The 24883-nt window shown below is 49.6% G+C and overlaps 1 protein-coding gene across 1 annotated transcript in view; it reads right to left on the bottom strand.

Annotated features, from left to right (window-relative positions):
- Nucleotides 1-24883, bottom strand: part of plxnb3 (plexin B3) — a 44010-nt gene that overhangs the window by 18012 nt on the left and 1115 nt on the right. The window contains 3 exon segments of the mRNA XM_067239274.1: nucleotides 27-92; nucleotides 95-969; nucleotides 972-1202. Coding sequence (XP_067095375.1) covers nucleotides 27-92; nucleotides 95-969; nucleotides 972-1185 — 1155 coding nt within the window. The 5' untranslated portion in view covers nucleotides 1186-1202.

The raw sequence follows: 24883 nt of genomic DNA, 5'->3' as shown, positions 1-24883 counted from the left end.
CCGGACACAGAGCTGTGGCGTGTTACCTCGGGCAGGGTCAGACACTTGGACGACACGGCGTACTCGATGTAGGCCTCGTCCTGGCCGCCGGGGGCCCCGCCCCCCCCTTGGTGTAGCACAGCTCTTGGGCGCTCCTCAGCGCCGCGTCCAGCTCCTCCATCCCGTAAACGCACAGCGCCGAGCGACCCGTCGGGGTGGGCGTGGATGCGTGGCCGGCAGCCATGGCGACGAACAGGGTGGGCTTGCCCTGGTGGGAGCCGAGCCACGCCCCCTGCGCCAGGTTGTAGCTGCCCTCGCAGAGCAGCGGCACCTCCACGTAGGAGTAGAAGCTGCGGTCGGCGGCGCACAGCCGCGACACGTACGTCCGGTACTCCTTCTTGTGCCACATGTCCCGCCTCGAGAACAGGAAGTAGACGTAGTCGCGGTGATAGAGGGCGGAGACAAAGTGGTTGTTGTACTCGGAGTAGCTCCCGACGACGAGCTTTCCCAGCTCCTCCTCCTGGGAAAAGGCCCGCCGTGGCGGATTGGCCGAGGGAGTGAGGCGGCGGGTGGTGATTGGCGGGATGTCGCCGGGGCCTTTGCTGGTGTAGCCCCGTCCCACCAGCATGAGCCGCAACGCCTTCTGCTGGATCACCACGGCGACGGTGGACACGCGCGGGTCGTTAGCGGCGACGTACTGCGTGTCCACGGGGTTGCTGGTCTGGTATAGGATCTCCGACACGTTAGCCAGACTCCTCTTATCGCAGATGCCCTGGAACACCGAGCCGCAGACGATCAGGCTGCCCCCCGCCCCCTCCGGAAGCCCTGGCTCCAGCAGCAGGATCTTGTTGGTGTTGTCTGTGGCACGGGCAGAGGGGCACTCCTGGGAGATGATGGGGGGCAGACACTCAGGGCTGTCCAGCCTGGGCCCCGTCTGGCTCTGGGAGAGGACCTGGAGCTCTGGAGAAAGGTGGTAGAGAGAGTTGACTCCCCCACATACAGCTGCCCTGAGCTGGGGTCCTGAACCAGGTGGCTGAGGGGGGCTCCATTCAGGGAGAGGGAGGGAAGGGCTAGGCCTGGAGCTGGGGCTGGGTCCGGGACAGAAGGGAGGCTGGCTGGGTCTGCATGGGTCAAGCAGGGCAGCAGAAGTACCAGGGGCCACCACCGGATGGCGGAGGGGAGCAGTGGGGAGGCGGCAGCTGGCATGGCACCCCCCTTACCTGCTGGAGAGAGAGAGATAGAGAGAGAGAGAGAGAGAGAGAGAGAGAGAGAAGGAGAGAGAGAGAGGGAGAGAGAGAGAGAGAGAGAGAGAGAGAGAGAGAAGGAGAGAGAGAGAGAGAGAAGAGAGAGAGAGAGAGAGAGAGAGAGAGAGAGAGAGAGAGAGAGAGAGAGAGAGAGAGAGAGAGAGAGAGAGAGAGAGAGAGAGAGAGAAGGAGAGAGCGATGTGAGAGGGGGTAAGAGGAGACACAGAGGAGAGACAAAGAGGACAGAAGGAGATAAAGGTGGGAGGAGAGGGGCAGGGAGCAGAGGTGAGGAGAGGCGAGGAGGAGAAATAAAAAGAAGACCAAGGATAAAAAAAGTGAGTTACAAAGGAATTCAAACCCACCGCATCACAGAGTGGAGAATACCCACTAGAGCAAATCACATCACACAACAGAACATTACAAAGACTCCAGGGCTTCAAACACAAGCTTTTGTTCTTCAAAGAACCCCCAGCTCCCCACGTAGCTCTAAGATACACCTCGGCACACACACAGGTTGACAAGTTCTGGGAGTTGCTCCATGGCATTTCCAGTCCCATGTCAGACAACCCTATCAGATTCTCCCTTATGTAAGTATGTTGCTTTTGCATGTCCTACATTGACTAGCCTAGAAGGATTCCGCCTAGCCCCAGATACTAATGTACCTCACTGGGACAGTACTGGTTCTAGTCCAGCCAATCTTCTTTAGCCAGCAATACCAACAGGGTGAACGACCCTAAGCTGTGTTTTCTGACAGACTGCATGTTTTTGAACAGTCAGTCACAACAACCACTTCTCTTTTTTTCACAATAACATTACAAGAACATGACTTCCTACCGCTTCTGTTTACGTGGTCTCGGGAGGACATCACCTCCACCACATCTCACAGCTCCTTCCTTCCCCCTGGACATCCCCTCCACCACATCTCACAGCTCCTTCCTTCCCTCTGGACATCACCTCCACCACATCTCACAGCTCCTTCCTTCCCCCTGGACATCACCTCCACCACATCTCACAGCTCCTTCCTTCCCCCTGGACATCACCTCCACCACATCTCACAGCTCCTTCCTTCCCCCTGGACATCACCTCCACCACATCTCACAGCTCCTTCCTTCCCTCTGGACATCACCTCCACCACATCTCACAGCTCCTTCCTTCCCCCTGGACATCACCTCCACCACATCTCACAGCTCCTTCCTTCCCCCTGGACATCACCTCCACCACATCTCACAGCTCCTTCCTTCCCCCTGGACATCACCTCCACTACATCTCACAGCTCCTTCCTTCCCCCTGGACATCACCTCCACCACATCTCACAGCTCCTTCCTTCCCCCTGGACATCACCTCCACCACATCTCACAGCTCCTTCCTTCCCCCTGGACATCACCTCCACCACATCTCACAGCTCCTTCCTTCCCCCTGGACATCCACTCCACCACATCTCACAGCTCCTTCCTTCCCCCTGGACATCCACTCCACCACATCTCACAGCTCCTTCCTTCCCCCTGGACATCCACTCCACCACATCTCACAGCTCCTTCCTTCCCCCTCTCCCAGCCTTCTGTATCTACCTCACACCCCACAGCCCAAATCTGCATACTGCAAGCTAGTTTCTTGAGATCGTCTGTTGAATATCTTTTCATGTTAAAAAGCTACTGAACTGACAAGATGTGATGTTTAGAGAGAGAGGGTGTGTGTGTGGGGGGGGGGGTGTGTGAAAGGGAGAGATGGAGAGTCATACAGAGGGTATAGTCAAACTGAGCAACAGATCGGGGGGGGGGGGCGGGCGGTGAAGAGAGAGGGGGAGGGCAAAAAAGAACGAAAAAGAGAGAGGAAGAGGGAGAGATTCATCTTTAATTTATGTTGCCTTAGCAGCGAGACATCTAGGGGCTCTGCTGCCTGGATGGGGATATGAAAGAGCAGCACAGAGGAGCGATAGCCAGCCTAGATGATCAGTATGCAGAACATCTCATCTCCTCTCCATAGACCAGCTCCACCTTCAAAAGACCCTCCATCAGCCTCACTAGTTAGAGAGGACAGTTTGCTGCGCTTGTTGAGATTAAAGTCAAAATTCAATTATGTGGCCGGCCAAGTAGCAGTTTACACACTGCCCGTGTGATAGAGGGAGAACTACAGTAGCCTATCAGCACCAGGGCCTGGTGTCTGGGGGACGGGAGATCTGTGCAGGGCTGTGGTCTGCAGGAGCGCTGTGGTCTGCAGGAGCGCTGTGGTCTGCAGGAGCGCTGTGGTCTGCAGGAGCGCTGTGGTCTGCAGGAGCGCTGTGTAATCATGTATGCTTTCTGATGCACCACAGAGATGAGCCTCAATGTGGGAGAGGGGTTCTGAGGCGCACACCAGCAACCCTGCAGTCACGGCCACTGGAGCATTATGGGATGTGAAGGGCAGGGCAGAGTTACTGGCTGGTGAATGACACCAGCAGGGGGTGGAAGGATCCGTCAGCACGGTGCAGCTGTGCTGGGGCTCTCAGGTTAACACTGGGATGAGGTGCTGGGTGTTGGAAGCCAAGATAGCCGGGTTCGAAACAGACCTTTCCATTTCTGTAATGCTCCAGTTAGGTGGATGTGGTTTGCTTATCTGGAAACAGCCCACTGGCTCCATTGTGTTAGAGAAGATCAAGCATGCACAGGGAGATGAAGGAAAGTATTTCTAATAGTACTCTGAGGTATGGCTGGAAACCCGGCCCTAACATTCTCCCCCTTGTCTCCCTCTCTGCTCCTCTCTCTGTGGGAAAACGTCCAAATGGAAAAGCTACACAGAAGGTGGTCTGTCATTCTGCTTAGGAACACGGCGACTAGGCGGGCTGGATAGCAGTGTGATGTTGGACAGGAGTCCAGGGCAGAGTAGGGAGTACGGAGGTGTCTAAACAGCCTTTCTCTTCTGCTACCTTAGGGGGCCAAGACCTTCTCTAATGGTAATAAGAGTCCTGCAGAGAGAGAGGAGTGAAAGAAAGTGAGAGGAGGAGGAGGAGGAGGAGGAGGGGGAAAAAGGAAAAAAGATGGAAGTAAAACAGAGGGGATGAGGACGGTGAACATGAGAAGAGAAGAAAGTGAGAGATGGGAAAAGGAGAAGAGCAGAAAAGCTCTGGTGAGTGACAGAGCAGCTGTGCCATTCCTTGGTGTGATGAGGACAGAGAGAGAGACATAGAGAGAGAGACAGAGAGAGAGACAGAGAGACAGAGACAGAGACAGAGACAGAGACAGAGACAGACAGAGACAGAGACAGAGAGAGAGAGAGAGAGAGAGAGAGAGAGAGAGAGAGAGAGAGAGAGAGAGAGAGAGAGAGAGGAGACAGTCCTCCAGAGCTAACAGAGCACAACGGGACCCCAAACACAGACTGGATTATACAGAAGCAGCAAATCCTCTCAACGGTCTCTCTCTCTCCCTTATCACTTCTTCGCTCCCCTCTCCATCCTTCTTTCTGTCGCTCTCCCTTTCCTGTTCCTGTCCGTCTTCCCCCTTCCACCCTCGCTGCCTCGATTCCTGCTCCCCTTCTTTGCCATATCCTTCTTTCTTTCTTTCCTTCTTTCTTTCTTACCCCTCCTTTCAAGTCAAGTGTCAACCCCGACATACTCTCTTGCTCTTCCTCTAACCCCATCCCCCCATCCGTAGCCGTGGTAGCAGTGCTCTCCCTCTCTATCCTTACAGAATTCCACACATTACAACCACAAACAACCTCGGCCACAATTATAGGAAGAGTGTGCACACCCTTAGCCCTGAATACACACACACACACACAGTAAAATTCTAGGCATTAAATAAACCAAGTCCCAGACAGAGTTATAGGTGAAATTATGTGAGAGAAAGAAAAAAAACACACACACACACACACACACACACAGACAGACACAGGTACACACACTCATAGTGACAAACAAGAAGCTGAAGGCCACCACACAAAGGAAGCAGCTCTCACGTTGAAGCAGATTAATAAGTCCTTTGAAGGTGTTAAATACACACATGTGCCTTGGGAGCACAAACCTACAAATGCAGACAGGAAGACAGACAGAAACACACACACACACACACACAAAGACACACGTACAGGCGTATGCGACACTCAGACACACACCCCCTCAGACAGAGAACCACACCCAGAGAGTGGTGAGTGGATTCAGGAAGCCCTGATCGTCCAAGCCTGCTGTTTTATGACAGACTGCTTTCCTCTGGTCTGTCTGGGGCTGGGTTATGGAGCTGTGTCTGGGGCTGGGTTATGGAGCTGTGTCTGGGGCTGGGTTATGGAGCTGTGTCTGGGTTATGGAGCTGTGTCTGGGGCTGGGTTATGGAGCTGTGTCTGGGGCTGGGTTATGGAGCTGTGTCTGGGGCTGGGTTATGGAGCTGTGTCTGGGTTATGGAGCTGTGTCTGGGGCTGGGTTATGGAGCTGTGTCTGGGGCTGGGTTATGGAGCTGTGTCTGGGTTATGGAGCTGTGTCTGGGGCTGGGTTATGGAGCTGTGTCTGGGGCTGGGTTATGGAGCTGTGTATGGGTTATGGAGCTGTGTCTGGGGCTGGGTTATGGAGCTGTGTCTGGGGCTGGGCTATGGAGCTGTGTCTGGGTTATGGAGCTGTGTCTGGGTTATGGAGCTGTGTCTGGGTTATGGAGCTGTGTCTGGGGCTGGGTTATGGAGCTGTGTCTGGGGCTGGGTTATGGAGCTGTGTCTGGGGCTGGGTTATGGAGCTGTGTCTGGGGCTGGGTTATGGAGCTGTGTCTGGGTTATGGAGCTGTGTCTGGGGCTGGGTTATGGAGCTGTGTCTGGGGCTGGGTTATGGAGCTGTGTCTGACCAGGAATTCCCTTCACTTTTACCATGTTACCATGACAATGGGAAACAAAAGGTGAGCCTAACATGGGATCAGGATGTGTAGGAAGATCACCCAAATGGCCACGTTTGTCATGTCACTGCTAACCGTCCTCCGTGGACACACAGATCTGTCTACCTGTCCTGTGTACATGCTGTGGTGTGCAGCAGCAGCCACCACCTGGTGCTGGAGCCCCTGGATGGGGCTGGAGGAGGGAGGGAGAGAGAGACTGGGGAGGGGTGAGGAAGACAGGCAAGAGCTGAGGCTGATGGGAGAGGGATGTTAAGGTGGGATGGAGCTGGGGCTGGGAGTAGGGGAGAGAGGGGCTGGGGCTGGGGGAGAGAGGGACTGGGGCTGGGGGAGAGAGGGGCTGGGGCTGGGGGAGAGAGGGACTGGGGCTGGGGGAGAGAGGGACTGGGGCTGGGGGAGAGAGGGACTGGGGCTGGGGGAGAGAGGGACTGGGGCTAGGGGAGAGAGGGACTGGGGGAGAGAGGGACTGGGACTAGGGGAGAAAGGGGCTGGGGCTGGGGGAGAGAGGGACTGGGGCTAGGGGAGAGAGGGATTGGGGCTGGGGGAGAGAGGGACTGGGGCTGGGGGAGAGAGGGACTGGGGCTAGGGGAGAGAGGGTTTGGGGCGAGAGGGTTTGGGGCTAGGGGAGAGAGGGACTGGGGCTGGGGGAGAGAGGGACTGGGGCTGGGGGAGAGAGGGACTGGGGCTGGGGGAGAGAGGGACTGGGGCTAGGGGAGAGAGGGTTTGGGGCTAGGGGAGAGAGGGTTTGGGGCTGGGGGAGAGAGGGACTGGGGCTAGGGGGAGAGAGGGTTTGGGGCTAGGGGAGAGAGGGTTTGGGGCTAGGGGAGAGAGGGTTTGGGGCTGGGGGAGAGAGGGACTGGGGCTAGGGGAGAGAGGGTTTGGGGCTGGGGGAGAGAGGGACTGGGGCTAGGGGAGAGAGGGTTTGGGGCTGGGGGAGAGAGGGACTGGGGCTGGGGGAGAGAGGGTCTGGGGCTGGGGGAGAGAGGGTTTGGGGCTAGGGGAGAGAGGGTTTGGGGCTGGGGGAGAGAGGGACTGGGGCTGGGGGAGAGAGGGACTGGGGCTGGGGGAGAGAGGGACTGGGGCTGGGGGAGAGAGGGACTGGGGCTAGGGGAGAGAGGGTTTGGGGCTGGGGGAGAGAGGGACTCAGACGAGGCCTGGGCCTGAGGTGATGGATCCCTGCTGCTATGAGTATTATTCCACATTTCTGGTCAGTGATAGAATGTTACGCTTGTTAAGAATGCTCACGGAAGATTCCACAGACTCTGTGGCCCTTTTGTCTTGGGATTAAGGTAGAGAGAGAGAGAGAAAGAGAGAGGGAGAAAGAATAAAATAGACTGAAAAACAGAGAGGAAAAAAAAACTGAAAGGGAATATAGAAAGCGGGTAAGAGAAAGAAATGGTAAAGTACGACCACAATGACACGCACGGGGGTACACCCAGAGCATCACAAAGGTGGCACAGGGGGGTGGGGATGGGGGGGTGGGGGCATAAGGGTGGATGCTGCTGCCACCATGGCACGTGCTGACGTCGGCATAGAGCTAACGACCACATTAACACTCACTGAACCTCCGCCACCACCGCTTTACCACAGAACCAGCCTGACGGTCTTCCTGTTGGTGCTACAAAACAAGTAGCACCAGCGACCGCATGAGGAGACAGGAGAGACAAAGACAGTAGCGGGTTCTCTACCCCGCTGGCCCGTCTGCAGCTGGAGGGACACATTCCTCCTGGCAGTCCACCAAGGTTATTACAGCTGGCTGGCTGGCTGTACAGTGCTATCTGACCAGTGGGCAGCTGGCTCGCTAACTGTCTATTTCACTGGCAAGCTGTGCCACAGGAGGCTTCTGACGGGCTGCTTATTGGCTTGCTGACTGCTTCAGGTTTGCTGGCTGTTATGAACAACACCGGCTGGATTTGCTATTCTCTTTGATGCAGCCTGGGAGTGTCAGCAGCATACGACTGGTGTTCATATGCCTGTGAATGATCGGGATACGGCGGTGTGTGTGTGCGCGAGTGAGCGTGGGTATCAGTGTCTGTTCAAACTAGCGTGCGTGCGCCAGCATGTGAGAGAGCGAGAGAGCGAGGCTGTGAAACAGTGTGTGTGCCTGAGGTTTACTGAGTTTTAATCACCACCTCAATGTGTTCAACCAAAAAAAAAATGGGGGAAAGGGGTGGGGGGTTCATTTACATGCTCAACACTTGGAGGTGTGTGTGTGGTGGTGTGTGGGTGTGTGTGTGCAGGTGGAGGAGCTAAGAAATGAGGACAAAATGGGAGGGAGGGGAAAAAGGATGCATGAGAAAATTAAGAGGAAAAAAATAAAAGAAGAAAAGCAGAAAATGAGAGGGGCGTGAGGAATCTTTGAACAACAGGCAGAAGAGGACGAGTGAGAGACACAAAACGAAGCGATTAGCAATGTAGCCTCCTGAATATTTCAACAACAGCTCAGGAGTGCTGTGGCTCAGCGCTGTTAAAGTCAGACTCTGTTGACAATGAAGTAAACGCCTCTGCCTCTCAGGCAGTGCTCTCTGCTTCTTTATTCCTTTCTTTGTTTTTGTCTCATTTCTATATTCCCCCCTCTTTCTCCCCCCCCACCCCCCATCCTCCTCCCCCTCCTCCCCCATCTCTCTCTCTCCGTCTGATCCTAACTGCACCCCCCACCCCCCTATTGAGCTCATGCATATTTCCAGTGTATTTCACAGATAGGCGATGTTTGATATCATCAGGGCGTGTGACAAGCATGTCTGTGTGGCTGGGAGAGGCGGGGTAACACCACACTGCACGCCGTCACTCCTGCTGGATTGGTGTGTGTGCGGGTTTGTGTGTGTGTGACTTTGGGTGTCCGTGTGTCAGAGGAGAAACTAATTTCAGCATGATCAAGCCCTCTCTCCAGAGTCTGTTGTAGACCCCGTGTCTAATCATCAAGACTCAAAATATACAAAACGGCATCTCTCCCTCGCTCTAATGAGCTATGATGAGCACACTGGGACACACAAACAAACACACACTCACGCACTCGCAGCCTCGCACTCACACATGGGCACACACACACAAAGAATCTCTTGTTCCTTTTTCTCATTTTGGATGATTTGAGGGAAATACAGTAACAGTAGCTCACTGTCTGTGCTCCCAGTATCAGGTCCCAGTACCAGGGCTACAGTTGGCTGATGTCCAGATCATCATCAGTGAATACTAATGATTAGACTCATTAATAGTAAAGCGGTGAACCTCATGTTTCTGTCTCTTTCATATTGAGAAAGTTGGAGCTGTTCCCACTGATGTGGAGGCATTACCAGTGATATCTATGACGGCCATCACCTTCTCCCCCCCCCCCTTCACACATTCACACTTGCAGCTGTGTTCACACTTATCCCACGCACATGTCCAGTAAGCACACGCGCGCACACACTCACTCAAGTACTTACACACACATCCACATGCATGCACACACACACGCACACACACACACACAAACATGCACACGCATACATTACATGCCAGTTTGGTAATCACTGTACACGCAGTAGCTGCTGCTGTTGCAGGTGTTTCAGCAGTGCTTTGTAATGAGACGTGCATCAGTGCTTTCTAATGACATTCCCTGGCAGGACTGGACCCGGAGGACAGGGATGACCTGTGGAGGTATGATGGTTACGTGTCCAAATGTTGACTGGATGGTAAGTGTTGAGGAAGTTCAGTCTTACTCACTCTGGCAACAAGACACTGCCCAAAAGCCTGTCTTGCTCCCTCTCCCTGTCTCTCTGCCCTCCTCCAGCCTGTCTCCCTGCCGTCTCCCTGCCCTCCTCCAGCCCGTCTCCCTGCCCTCCTCCAGCCTGTCTCCCTGCCCTCCTGCCAGACTGTCTCCCTGCCCTCCTGCCAGCCCGTCTCCCTGCCCTCCTCCAGCCCATCTCCCTGCCCTCCTGCCAGCCTGTCTCCCTGCCCTCCTCCAGCCCGTCTCCCTGCCCTCCTCCAGCCTGTCTCCCTGCCCTCCTGCCAGCCTGTCTCCCTGCCCTCCTGCCCGCCTCCCTGCATCCCTCCCTCCCTGCCTGCCTTCCAGCTAGTTGGTAATGAGCTTGAGAGAGCTGAGTTGAAAAGCTCCCCAAAGTCTTTATGAGACAACGTGCGTTTTTACAAGATTAACTCCTCTTTGAAGGGTGCGAGAGAATGTGGAGGGAACAAGAGGGGTGTGAATTCAAACTACTCTAATCTAAAATAATGAAAAACTGAAGAAGAAGAAGGAGAAAAAAAAACATGTTTGTGTTGGTTTACGAGCGTGGAGAACAATAAGTAGCGTGTCAGCGGCGCGAGCAGCAAATTACACCTCTGTATGCAGAGTACAAGGTGAGGAGCTTGGTAGCTCGCTCACACCCCTGGGGAAGAGGGAGGGAGAAGTAGAAGGTGCACAGAGACAATAGAGAGAGAGAGAGAGAGAGAGACAGTGAAAGGGAGAGACGAGGAAAAAGAGAAGGGACGTTATACTGTTCTACCTTCAGGAATGTGCAACATGGGAGAAGATGGGGAGACAGTCAGAAAGAGCGAGATGGATACAAAGAGAGAAGAGAACGCTGGTTGGAGGGAGAGGGAGGGGGAAAGAGAAAGAGGGAGTGAGAGTGTGTATCTGAAAAAGGATGACAAGACTGTCTCTAGTGTCTGATACAGACTGGGGAGGGGTAGGAACAAAGTAATGCCTTTACAATACCCTGACTGCTTCTGCAGTTATCTAATAATTAACATACTGTAGGCCTAGTGGGGGAATTCTTTCTCGGCTATCCTTTTTAACAGGTGCATAATTATGCTCTCCAGTACGTGTGTGTACTGCATTAATATTATATGTAGGCTGACACTGCTGAACAGTTTCACAATGTCATGCTCATATTTTCAGGGATTTACTGTGTAGTTTCAAGATGCCTGTCTAAAATCAAGAAAGACATTATAAAAAAAGATGTATTTCTTGATTTTAGGCATGCATGTTAGAACTTTTACAATAGCCTACAAAGAAAACTCAAAAGTACTTCAGCCCATGTCAGATTTAAAGATTAATTCAGTATTCCAGCTAAACGTGTGGCACAGTTTTACAGATGACTTCTGCCGATTAAAACAACACATTTCCCTGGTCACCTAGTCCATCTGTTATAGCCTGAAGCTAGATTACTGGGCCACATTGTCAAAGCAAACCTATCCCCTGAGAGCTCTCTAAAAATGAAGTGTTTTAAAATACAGACGTGGGGAAAAAAATACGACAGTTGGTCACAAAGTATGCAAACTGTCACTATATCCTTTCCACCAAACAATGTGAGGATGAAGAAAGTGCTGCCTACATTTATGACATTCCACTGCCTGCATGATTTTCGCAAGTAATCTTCAGATTCAAGTGATCCTCAGAACTTCACTTTTAGACAATAGAGTGTCAACTAAGACGCACAAACCAGTTTCGTGCAACCGAACCATGTGGACATAACAGTCTCTCGCCATGAAGGTGTAATCAATTTATCGTGTTCGTGATTGGCAACACAATAGAATTGACCGCAACTAATAGATTATTTTAGCACGACTTGTGTCACTCAAAAATGAATATATTCAATTTAACGATATTATGCACACGCCATTCAGAAAAAGAGATACTTTAATGCTCATCACGCCAATATTAGAAACACAGTTTCTAAGTTTAAATGAGAATGACACTTACTTCATTCAGAAACAAAACGGTTCATTCCACAGAGAACAAAAAAAAAAAACAGTCCAGAGTTTAGAGATTTTTTTTAAACGATGACAAAATCTGATGAAGAAAAAAAGAGCACCAACAATTCTATCCAACACACTCTTTAAATCCCATTATGTTGATGCTACATTGTTCGCGAGCAGGCAGCTGAGATTTGGGGGAGCAGGGAGAGCGCAGCGTCCTGTGGGAATAGGCGGGGTTTGCTTCTCTGTGCTCCCGTTAACTTTCCAATGAAGTGTCTTGACGAGGCGGGGTCACGTTACTTAATATTTAATTATTCCTTTTTCTGGCGAGAAGTTAGAGTGGCTGAAGAGCTTATTTAATATTCTCTCTCCGCCCTGTTTGGACTGTTTTACGTGTGTTCTCCCATCAACGCCTCCCCGGCCACCGCCACACCCCTCGCGCTGCAGCTGGAGAGAACAGATGGGAATTGGCAACCGCCTGCCGGTGTTAAATCACGGGTTGACATAGATACTGTTGAGGTCCTTAACAATACAGATTAATAAAGGAAACTGTTACTGTGGCCTATGTTAAAGACCCTGAGAAAACCCGCGAAATTTGAGTGTCCTGGAGTAGTCATAATAAATGAGATGATTGTTAACTTGTGGTAATATTTAAAGAAAATATTGCATCTATTTGGTCAACTCAATAATTTATAAACATGAGCAGCATGGATCGCTTGTACAGACTAACTTGATGAATAGGTGAAACCAAGCGTGGGAGTGATTCCTTTGAAAGCTGCAATGTTGTCTTATCAACCATCTCCAGACTGGAGAGTTAAAGGGTGTTGGCCCTATCTGCCGTTTGTCTGATACCACATCTAATAAAGCTTGTTGTGGTCAGTGGTTCACAACATGACACAGAATGATGACAGTCCATTGTGTAGGTGTGTGTGTTTGCATGTGTGAGTTACAGACGCTCCAGGGGTGGGTTGAGGGCTGAGTGAGTGTGTGTGTGTGTGTGTGTGTGTGAGAGAGAGAGAGAGAGAGTAAGTGTGTGCACGCATTTGGGCACCAGTGAGATCAGCTGGGACTGTTTGTCCAGCAGTGAACAGGCCTCATCAAGGCGCTCATACAATATTAATCCATCACACAGAGGCCTCTGCACACAGAGGGGGGGCGGTGAGGGGGATGGCCTGGGGGGGGTGCAGAGGGACACACAGGAAAACAGCCCGGGGTCTGACAGAGAGAGAGGGGGATGAATGATGGGAGGGGAGGAGAAAGGATGGCAAAGAGAAGAAAGAGAAAGGGGATGAGATGGGTGAGAGAAAGAGTTTGATATAAAGAGTGAGAGAAAGAGAGAGAGAGAGAGAAAGCGGTAAAGTATGTGAGCTAGAGTGAGAGATAGAGGCAGGACGACAGAGACACACAGAGAGGGGGTGTTGGTGTTGGAGAGGAGGAGATGAGACAGGAAAGAGGAGAGGGTAATTAATGCGAGGGGGAGGGGTCTGTGTGTATGAGAGAGAGAGAGAGAGAGAGAGAGAGAGAGAGAGAGAGAGAGAGAGAGAGAGAAGAGAGAGAGAGAGAGAGAGAGAGAGTGTGCACGTACAAGGCCAAGGGTTAAGGGTCACCCACAGTAATTGGGAGGAAATGTGCATGATGGTGGGAGGAAACCATGGATGGCAGGTGGAGAAAAATGAGTGCATCACTGATGAGAGGGGAGGGAGGGAGGGGGAACAAGAGGGAGAGAGATAGAAAGAGGGAAAGAAAGGAGAAGGAGAGGGAGCGGGTCACGGAATAGAGAGAAACAAACAGTGAATAATATCATAGAATAACGGGGCAGAAGAGCACAATGAGAAGGAGATAGAGAGATCAAGACTCGGAGAGAGACACACCGAGAGAGACAGAGGGATGGTAGAGATAAGAGAGGTGACAGAACCCAGGGGGGAATGAGAGTCCTTGATAGGACACAGAGACACAGACCTACTGAATGGAGGTGACCAGAGACCTGTCTGTTTTGTGCGAGCCGTTCTATAATGAGCTGGTGAAAAACTTTTCAATTAAGAGACAATAAAGCAGATAAGAGCATACTCCCTCTCTCTCTCTCTCTCTCTCTCTCTCTCTCTCTCTCTCTCTCTCTCTCTCTCTCTCTCTCTCTCTCTCGCTGCCTGGACAACAAGAGTCCTCCACACAACAATGATGGTTTGTTTGTCAGTGAGTTGTAACGTTCTGCCCTAAAAACACCAATGCTTTCCTGCCAACAATAGACAAATATACAGAGTACAGAGTGATGTTTAACCACCCAGCTGACAGGCGTGTTCAGAGCCATGGAGTAAGAGTAAGGCCCCGGGCTCATTAACCAAGCCTGGCTGGTGGGACCCGGGGTGAGGTCATGGATTAGTGGTTAGACCTCCTGCAGAGGCCAGGTCAAGCAGCCACAACACCTGGAGGAGCAGCAACAAAGACAGGTCACGGCTGCATCTACAGTCAGACCGGGCGGCCTGCCAGTCTTGGGGACTTCAAGGGAGAACCCAATGAAGGAATAGTTTTCTATAATTAAAAATAATAGGTATATCAGCAGATTAATTGTGTGCAGGATCTCTTTAATGACCCAGCTGTTGGGTCTGCATTGTGCCTCAGAGGAGAGCAGGGTCTCAGCCTCCATGTAATCCCCTAGTCCTGACTAACATGGTTAAACACCTTATCTGGCAGAAGGTAAGGATCTTAATTACACCATTGTAAGGGGGCTAACCTCCCAGTCAAGTCTGCCAACTGCTATACAATGGAGGCCTGGATACTTACTTTCATGGTGTTCATAAATATAATATTCAGGGTCTAGGCAAAACTGTGGCAGATTTCTTTTGTGTTTCCGTTTCAGTAATATGCGCCATTATACATTGTTGCTCTAATCGTAGATCACGTAAGGTGTAGCTGGGTTGCAGACGGTTTAGCTCCTGAACGCTAGGTGATAATTGGTTTAATAATAAGGTAGCTGGGCTAAAAAAATAAACCTGGATGATCCTCTTGTCCTTCAACTGGACCATAAAAGCAGAAGAAGAACAAAGGCTTTACTGGAGCATGGCTGAACACACACACGCACAAATGCACGTGCACGCACACAAGTACAAATAAAGACACACACTCTCGTACACATTCGAGCATGCATGATTTGACACAGACACACACACCTCCTCTCTCTCTCACTCATTCTTTTCTTTCTGCCAAAGCTTGTGTAGAAGTGAAGATGGAAGAATGGGTAGGAAAGGATACGCAGGGTAGAAGGAAGGATAGGAGAAGATAGTAGGGAAGATGGAAAGGGAGGAAAGATGCTTAGTAGGAAGGATAGAAAGGAAGATGGAAGAGGATGGAAGGGAAGATGTTGTGTCCTTGGGCAAGGCACTTCACCCTACTTGCCTCGGGGGAATGTCCCTGTACTTACTGTAAGTCGCTCTGGATAAGAGCGTCTGCTAAATGACTAAATGTAAATGTAAGATAGTGTAGGGACGATGGAAGGGAGGATAGTGTAGGGAGGATGGGAGGGAGGATAGTGTAGGGAGGATGGGAGGGAGGATAGTGTAGGTAGGATGGAAGGGAGGATAGGAGGATAGTAAAGGAGATGTCCTTTAGTAGTGAAAGACTGGGATTGTACCCTGGTAGTTCTGTCTAGCAGCACAGCTACTCTGCCCTTTCTCCCTTACCCTCTATCTCTTCCTTTCTCTCCATCTCTGCCCTTTCACTCTCTCCCCCTTCTCTCTCTTTCTCTCTCTATCTCTCTCTCTGGTTCACACCACATTCCTCCGTCCCTGACTCCCTCCCTCAGTCTCTCTTTCCATCTCGCCTCCCCAACTGTCCAATCATGTCCAGCCCTTAAACTGTGCAGACAGCATGCCCATTACAATATCAAAGGCTGACTTGATAAAGATGGGCTGTGTGTGCGTGTGTGTTTGTGAGTGTTGTGTGAGCATGTGTGCACACCCGTCTGTGTATGCGTGTGTGAGAGAGTGAGTGTGCCTCTGTGTGTATGTGCGTGGGCATGTGCCCGTGTGCATGTGTGAGCGAGCATGTGCCCGAGTGTGTTAACGGAAGCCGCGCGACCCCAGCAGGGCTAGAGACAGCTCTTATTGTGCGGCCAATAGTGTGTCCAGTGTGGCTGGAGATGACCCCTGACCTCCCCTGCCGCTCGGCTTCCTCTCAACAGCACCAGCCAAATACCAGGCTGCTGCCTCTAACACAGGAACCCAGTAATGACTCGACAACAAGCTACGGTGGAAAATAAAGGATTCCTGCTCGTTCAGATTACCGTCCTTTAGAGAAACCACACAAGACGCAGCAAACTAGATTAGAAAACTACAAAGCCAATTTAGTTAGGATGAGCTGTAGACATTACAAACAAGCCAACTCTCGGGTTCGACGAGATTACCATAACAGATCACTGGTGTTCAACTGTCTGTGAGCAGCTTCACTCTGTCTGTTATCAAAGCTTGTTCATTTGTCGGAGGAGATGTTGTCAGAATTAGGTCAGCTGACTGCCTCCTCGTGTCTCTGGACAATGCCTGACTCAACTGAAGGTCTTTCTCTGCAGTCCAGAATGGAGACACACACTCTCTCTCTCTCCATCCCTTTCTCTCTCACACGCACACGAAAAGCACACACACACACATTCTCTCTCTTTCTCTCTCTCTCACACACACACACACACACACACACACACACACACACACACACACACACACACACACACACACACACACACACACACACACACACACACACACACAGACACACACATTCTCTCTCTCTCTCTCTCTCTCTCTCTCTCTCTCTCTCTCTCTCTCTCTCTCTCTCTCACACACACTCACACACACACACACACACACACACACACACACTGAAAACAAATGTGCATCTCAGTCAAATGTCATGAGTTTAAGCATCAGATGATAAGCCACTGTCTCAAAGTTTGGTTCCAGAGCCCAGTGTGAAGGTCCCTTCATGGCTGACCAGCAGCTCTCTGTCAGGTGACTGGATCATAATGGTCCATCAACAGTCCAGTTAAACAACTTCTCTGGTGTGAATGACAGGCTAATTCAGATGGTGTTTTATGCAGGCACAGTAATGTACAGTGCTGTAACTGTTCTCAGCCTGGCAAGGGGGGTGGGGGGTTACACAAGGGTGGGGGTCAGCACAGAAACGACAGATTTAGCGATTAGATTCCTGGTCTTCAAGGGCATGGAAAAGATGCCACTAGTAATCTAACCAATGTTGAAACTGCACTGCACTGCCAATAACTGCCAACGTGTGTTTAACTTGTTAACTTTGAAAATCCATCAATAAACTCATAAATCCTTAGTACAATATGTACTAGATACTGGAGGGAGCCCTACTTTAAAAGTGTTTTACAGAAATTATTCTTTTATCACATTAGCTACTGTTATCTGCTATCTGTTCATGGAGATTGACAGACAGAGAGAAAAACAGGGTGATCCAGACAGATGAGAAGGCAGAAAGGAAGGAAGGCAGGCAGGAAAGCAGGCAGGCCGGCAAGAGTGCAAACAGGCAGGCAGGAAGGCCAGAAAGGCAGTGCTGCTGGCAAGCTGGTTAAACACTGCTGCCTGCAGCGTCCTGTACACCAAAGGCCTTTAGCTGTTCTAGGAAATGTAGACTAACAGGTTAGGCAAACTGTGCCAGGCTGACCGAGAGAGGAGGCTAGAGCAGAGAAAAAGCACTTCAGCAGATACACGTGAGAAATGGAAGACCACACTGAGGGCTGTCTTTCATTCTGACTGTCAACAAGCTTGCTTTCATAGTTTAGAACAACCCTGAGAAGTGTTCCTACAAGGATAACTGTTGTACTTGTACTACTATTTTGTGGCATTCACACTTAACATCCACAAAAAAGAGTTTCTGTCATAGACCAAATATCTCAATTCATCACTTTAAGGACCAAGTACAGTCAGTGTGATAACAGCAGGATTTAGGTGAAAAGGCTGAAATTGTTTTACCAGAAAAGAGAAAAATATTAGGTCTTTTTTCTTTCTTTCTTTTTTTACATCTGCCTGAATCTCAAACACAAAATCTGCCAGGCAGACATGTTGTACAGTAACAGCTAGTGGTGACATATGTAGCCTACATTCCTGTGCCATATCTTACATTTGCTAATCTAGGCTATACTTAACCCTTAATCTGGTGCAGATTCAAACGCATCCGCCTCCATTATAAAGAAATAATCCCCTCTCTGTTACAACGTACCACAACCACCAGCATCAGCATCATCTGTTAACACACACACCCACACACACACACACACCCCCACACACTCCAGTTTAACCCATCAAAATGTAGCCTAGCCCTTGTCCAAAAGGAAAAAGATATCCTCCCTGCCCCCACTCTATCAGGTTCCTTTATCAAGACCCCAACAATCACACAAGCCGTTTCATTTGATTCACAAAGCCTGTTTAAAAGGGTGTTGGTTTATAACAACAAACTAAATTAAGTGGGCTCAACAAAAAGCTAAATGACCATGTGTGATGTCCGTAATGTCTATGACAGCATGTGTGCTATGCATGCCTGTGTGTGTGTGTGCCTTTTCTAAGCAAACGAGTGAAACAGATGCATCTGCTTTCAGACAGCTGCATGGCAAAGGCACCAATTAAAGTGCCACCCCTGTCTTTGACACACATTATTACACACTCTATAATCTGCACTGCAAATCTCCATCTCACAGACACACACACACACACACACACACTGGTCGTGGTAGTGCGTGCATGTGTGAGTGTGAGAGAGATCATGTTTATCTGTGTGTGTGTGTGTGTGTGTGTGTGTGTGTGTGTGTGTGTGTGTGTAAGTGAAAAGACAGAGGGAGGAAGGAGAGGAAGGAAGAGGAGGGGAGCGACAGAGACATTGGAGAGGAAAGCGGGGAGGAGAAAGGACGCAATGGAAAAGGAGAAAAGAGAGGGAGAAGAGAGAGTAAAAATACATCTTCACAAGAACAGGCCTCAGACACTTCCCCAACAACAAGCACCATGATTATGCTCAGGAACTCTAGTCAGCCTGCCTGACAGTTAGCCAGTCAGTCAGCCAGCTAGCCAACCAGCCAGCTAGCCAGTCAGGTGGTTGGTCTGCCCTGGCTGGCCTGTAGTCAGCCAGCTAGCTAGTATAACAGCCAGTCAGTCAGCCAGCTAGCCAGTCACCTAGCTAGTAAGTCAGCTAGCTAGCTTACTAACCAGCCAGTGAGCTATCCAGTCAGATAGCTTATAGGTCAGACAGTATATATGCAAATAGTCTCCTCTTTTACAGGAGTCAATCTGCTCTTAAAATCCAATCAGAATGATAGAGTGATTTCACCTGGCTAGAACTAGTTCACACTTTCCCCTGTGCTGATGATATGACTTATTGAAATTATGTTAGCAGTCATTGTATGCCAAAGCCCAGCAAGCTTTGCAAACACAAAATATATGTCGCTCCCAATACTTTTGGCCATGGCTGTAGGTGTGCCAGTCCATGAAGAGCTTTAACACACTGGATGGCAGGATAGAAGAGGAGGCTTCAACCTCCACTGCCGACAGGCATGTAGGCCTCACTCAAAGCCTTATATCAAATACAGTAAGACACGCATCCATATGCAGTGAACGTGCACACTCGCAAACACAGAATGTACACTTTCTCCAATGGATTGGCGCGCCTACTTATTAGCCAGGGGAGTTAATCAACAGGGACAGTGTGTGTTTCCCAGGGGAGGGGGGAGGTCAAGGGGGGGAGGAAGGGAGAGGTGGAGGATGGGAAAGGGGGACTGACAGCAGCTGAATGGGGAACTCTCCAGAAGAAAAAGTGTGTCGGTCCATCCAAGTCCCTTCTATCCTAAGCAGGCTTTGTAAACACGGCCAGTGTGTTGAGTCCTGTCGATAAAGCCCTGTATGAATTGAAGGAGACAAAACCAAACGACAAATTGGCACGGCAGCGAGGGCTCTGCTCCCTGCTCCTTGACCCTCCTGAATGGGCTAAGAAACTAAATTTCATTATCTGCCTCATAGGAATAGGCAGCCTGTTAGAAACACAGGGTCTGAGGGTAGACTGTAGACTATAGGGGGAGGGGGAGACAGGAAGAGACGGGCGAATGGAGAGGAACAAGAGAGAGAAATTGGGTGTGGAGAGAGAACAAGAGAGCAGGGCGACAGACTGCCAGGCGGGCAAACACTGACAGATAGAACCCGTTACCTGGTAATAACTCTCCACATAGCTTCCTGGTACTAACCATCCTAACCATCATCATCATAAGCGCTTCCAGCACCACCCTAGCTCCCTGTTCCTAACCAACCCTGGTACTGTAATGTGTGCGTTTCCCCCGGAGTTGTGTGTTCAGTCAGAACAAACAGTGTGAGATCAAACACTCCTCTAAACACACACAGGATAAGCAGTCTTGCTGGGGTCAGAGTTGGTGAAACCCAGTCTAGCATCAATGAAAGACAACTGTCCATTAGCTAACTTCCCCTTTACATACAGTACAGATCAGATCAAGGGCTTTCTAGGGTCAGTGCTACAGCAACTAGCTAGCTTAGCCTAGCTGAGCAACTATCTATTTAATAAACTGTTAGCTTCGACTAAACTAGCTAGTAGCTAGTAATACAGTCACTGCTGGGGTCGACTTCAAAGAAATATCAACAAAATAAAAAAACTTTCTAAATTCTATACTTTGTGTTATTGTCAGTCCCCAAGAAAGCTGAGTGTAGGCACAGTTTAATAACATCATAAAATGGCCATTAAGTTTTGGGAGACCAGTCAGTCCACACAAGAGCAAAGGAATCTAGTTTCCCCTGACTTATGTCAACTGCCCTCAAGAATGTCCACAATCCTACTGTTCATAGCCTACTCCTTCTCTTACGAAAGAACTTGCTGTGTCAATGACACACACATCTTGACTGAAATATGTGGAACAGTGTTGCAGTAATCAAAGGTAGCATAGGGTTTTAATACAATGTGACCAATTCAGTTCTAAATGCTCAATCAAGTGATAAAAGCCTATTTTGCCAATGACAGAGGTCATCCAAAACAATTGAACACATTTCCTTTGCTCTGATAATGTTTATAAGTAATGACATTCCATACAACCGCCCTATGAACACAAGGACACAAGCCATACTCTCAGTCTGATGTCTCTCTGGGCTGATTTGTTTCACTCTATATCCGGGCAAGCCAAAGACTCCAAATTCTCCACACTTAACCATCTACACACTATGTAATAGTAACCTTCACACTGTCTCTTTGTTTTTATGAAAATTCATATCAATGCCACCCCTAATGAGAGGATTCCACATGACACTGGGGGGGGGAGGGTGGGGGGGGGGAGGGTGGGGGTGGGGAGAGCGAGAGATACAGAGTGGGGGGGAGTGAGGGGGCGGGCGAGAGAGAGAGAGAGCGAGAGAGAGGGGAAGAGAGAGAGACATTCCTTCATTCAATTTATTTGTCTCAGGCTGAGAAACACCAGCTAGCATTAGAGCGCTGCGGGAGGGTAAGTACCTCGTTTTCCCCTAAACCAGACCTAGATTATGGCAGCATAATCCCACATCTCTGCTGCTGTATCTGACAACCACAGATGGCAACGGGATTAGGACTAGTCCTGCCATTGGTCAATCCCGGCATGACCGTGTGTAGAGGAAGTCTCAGCAGAAAAAGTAGCGTTAGTCCGCAGGTTCATATTTTATATGCTAGAACAGCCAAGCGAAATTAAAATGTCTCCCTTTCTCCACTGAGAAGATCGCGTTTGAGCAATTGAGATGTCCGTTTGCAGAGAAATTAATTGCAAATGGAACCGAGATTGTCCAATTGTTTGGAAAGGCAGATGAGTCCACTGCCTGGGGAACAATGTGCATGATATATCAAAAAAGCTATACATTTATAATGACACCATAAGCGCCTTTCAAGACTTAAATTTGTTTTGGTGGGCCACTGCATCTGTGGGTGTGTGTGAGTGTGTGCATGCGTGGTGCGTACTGACGAGGGCTGGGGAGGGCAACACAGCAGCTGGCATGATCAAGGTTTCTTCTCACAGCCAACCACCACACTTGACAGGATCTGTGTCTGAGCTGGGGGGGGGGTGATGGTGTGAGAAGGGGGGAGGAGGGGAGAGCCAAGGAGGGTGGTGGTCCTAATCTGTCTGTGCACTCCAAGGATCCTTAACCACCCCCTCTCCATCAATCTGATGGGATCAGCCCTGGAGGGGGCCGCAGGCAGCACCGTGCACTCCCCCCTCCCGCCCAAGAAACACCCATCTCAAACACAGAAACACACACACGGCTCTGGCTATCATCCCCCCCTTTACTCCCTACTAGGGGTGGGGGGAAAATCAATTCACATTTGAATCGCGATTCAGTCTTCTAGTGATTGACATCGATTCACAAATGTAAAAAAAAATTATAAACGTTTTTTGGGGGATTAAAAATCGCAAACAATCGTGAATCGATTTGTAGTCGATTTGTGACCCCAAGAATCGATTCGAATCAAATCGTTAAGTACCAAAAGATTCCCACCCCTACTCCATACCTCTCCTCACAAAGCTTTTTCGGCAAGGAAGAGATGGTGAGTGGGGTACCAAACCCCCTTGCTATCACACACACACACACACACCACCCGTGGGCTCGGACCACACCTAAACAGAGAGAGATGGCCTGCCGGGCTGAACAAGCTGCTAACTGAGCCACATGGGAATAGGCCTGCCTCCTTCTCCCTTTCATCCTCAACACATCACCTCATTAGAATTCAGAAATCAAAGACTTCTCTCCAAAATCAAGCAGAGATACAATAACAGTCAAAGGTACACAGGGGTCATTGCTGCAATGCTGAAATGCTGCAGTTTGTGGAAAGAGGCAACTTTAAAAGAGAAATAAACCGATAGATGGATAGATAATTGTGTGTTTGTGTGTGTGTCCCGTGTGTGCTCGAGTTCGTATGTGAGTGTGCCAAAAAAAAAGAAACATTCTCGAACAGCATTTCCTGGCATCCTGCTGTGGAAGTGACATCTCTGGTTTGTGCATGCAGAGCAAGGTGTTGATTCTCTGGCACGGTAGAATCGCACACGCACAGACAGTTCTAACTGATATCATTCAAAGAAACAGATGGTTGGGCAGCTTGTATGTTGTGGAAGCAATGCATTTAATCAGCTGGCTAGGGCACTTGATCATAATTCCAAAAAGCCTCCTCTCTTAGGGAGGTGAACGGAGACTCAAATGAAAACATTACTGCCAAAGAAAGGCTTCCCGAAGCTAAAATGCACTTGAGCCCCACCACCACAGTCTGGAGGAGAGAGACCCACGCCTGGATGACAAAACACTTTAGGCGATGAGACAGAATGGAGAGGCTAAGATAATCCGGTTGTAGAGAGCAGGTGTCGACACAGACATATATGCATGCACACACACATGCAGGCACGCGCGTATACACACACATGCATTTAAAAATCCCTCCCCCTCCCTAACTCCGCTCCTCTCTCACGGGGTTTCTCTGCTCTGTCATCCCCTCCCCCAGAAGGCTACACCCCCTTAACACACACACACGTATCACACACATAAGCACTCAAATACAAAGACACCATAAACACACGGATGAACAATGCTGACACACATGCAAACACAACCACGCACACTAAACTGGACAGACCAGTAGGCCTACTCTCTTGGCTGTGTTCCACATTTGCATTCACCTAAAGGGAAAATATATTTCCCTTTTTGCATGGTCTACTTAAGATGTTTCTGGATTTTTACACAGACTATTATTTATGCTACACTATTCCAATCAACAAATCGACAGACTAGACCAACAGAAACAGACAGGAAGACTAACAAACCTCATGTTTACACAGAAACCATCTACAACTATGAAGACATCAGTAAACAATTTAGATCACCACACTGCACTGACCTTGATTCAATTTTAATTTTTTATTTGACAATTTAAGACAGTCATTTGTCATCAAGTCTAAACATTGTCCCCTGATCCTCCTGGTAAGCCTGAAACGTGTGTGAGTGTGTCTGTCTGCTGTGATACACGTCCGAATATGTGGGTATGTGTGTGTGTGTGGTCTCGACCAAACAGACACAATCCCTTCCTAATCCAGATTGAGTTGGGAGTGAGGGCAGTATTCTGGGCAGCCTTCAAATGTAAAGATGGGAATATGTATGATGAAAGTCACCAGAGCCACATGAGGGGGAGCGGCTGGATGGCAGAGTTTCGGGCTAGCAGTAACCTATTCAAAAGCACTCGGCCACAACCTACATAACAGTTAACAGGCCTAAATGTTTTTCTATCTTGTCATTATTCTTTTTCAAATCCATGATTATAAACCGCAATTAGTAACAGGCAAAATCCCCAAACAGAGATGTGGAGATCTACAAGAACAACATGTCAATTTGATACGGCTCGTGTGACAATCACACAATAATTGACTCAAATGGAGCAAACAAAAGACTAGATCTGAATATTCTCGAAACATATAATAGTCAACTGATGTGGGACCATTAGAAGAACAAGCGATGTAAATCATGTCCATAATGGGATAGTGTCCCTAAGGGGCCTAACATGTAGAGTAGGTGTCAGATCATTAGAGGGTCAAGATGGCCCAGCTGGGGGAGGTGGAGGTGGGAGAGTGGTGGGGGAGGTGAGGAAGAAGATTACAGATTATTAACAAGAAACAAAGTAATCAGGCCTAGAAAAACCCCTCCTCTAATCTAGCATAATCTAATCCCAGGGCAGGGGGAAGAGAGGGAGCAGAGTAATTAACTAAGGAGGAGTGGAACAACCATTGATTACATCATCAACCTAGCCAGGCAGTGAGGGTGAGTAGAAGTCCAGGTCAGACCTTTCACAACCAGACATCTGTCCTCTACAGAGACCATTGGCCTTTTTGAGGTAAATTGTTTTGGTTGTGGGGATTTTTTGTGTGTGAATCAATGTAATGGTTATGTGATGGAATATGGAAGTCATGGTGTGTTTGACACTGGGGAGTGACACCAACCCGATACACACACACATACACACGCATACACACACACTGAGCCTGGGACGTTGAGGAGAAGGAATAGCAAGTTCAGGGACAGTGCTAGGAGATAAGAACCGGACTGGACCAGCCTGTAACTTCTGAGGACAGCAGGACTGTCTCCAGCGACTACAAACAGT

Source organism: Osmerus mordax, chromosome 7 (genome assembly GCF_038355195.1).
Source record: "Osmerus mordax isolate fOsmMor3 chromosome 7, fOsmMor3.pri, whole genome shotgun sequence".
Taxonomy (NCBI): Eukaryota; Metazoa; Chordata; class Actinopteri; order Osmeriformes; family Osmeridae; genus Osmerus; species Osmerus mordax.
The sequence above is the reverse complement of the archived record's forward strand: the minus strand, read 5'-3'. Positions and strand labels throughout refer to the sequence as shown.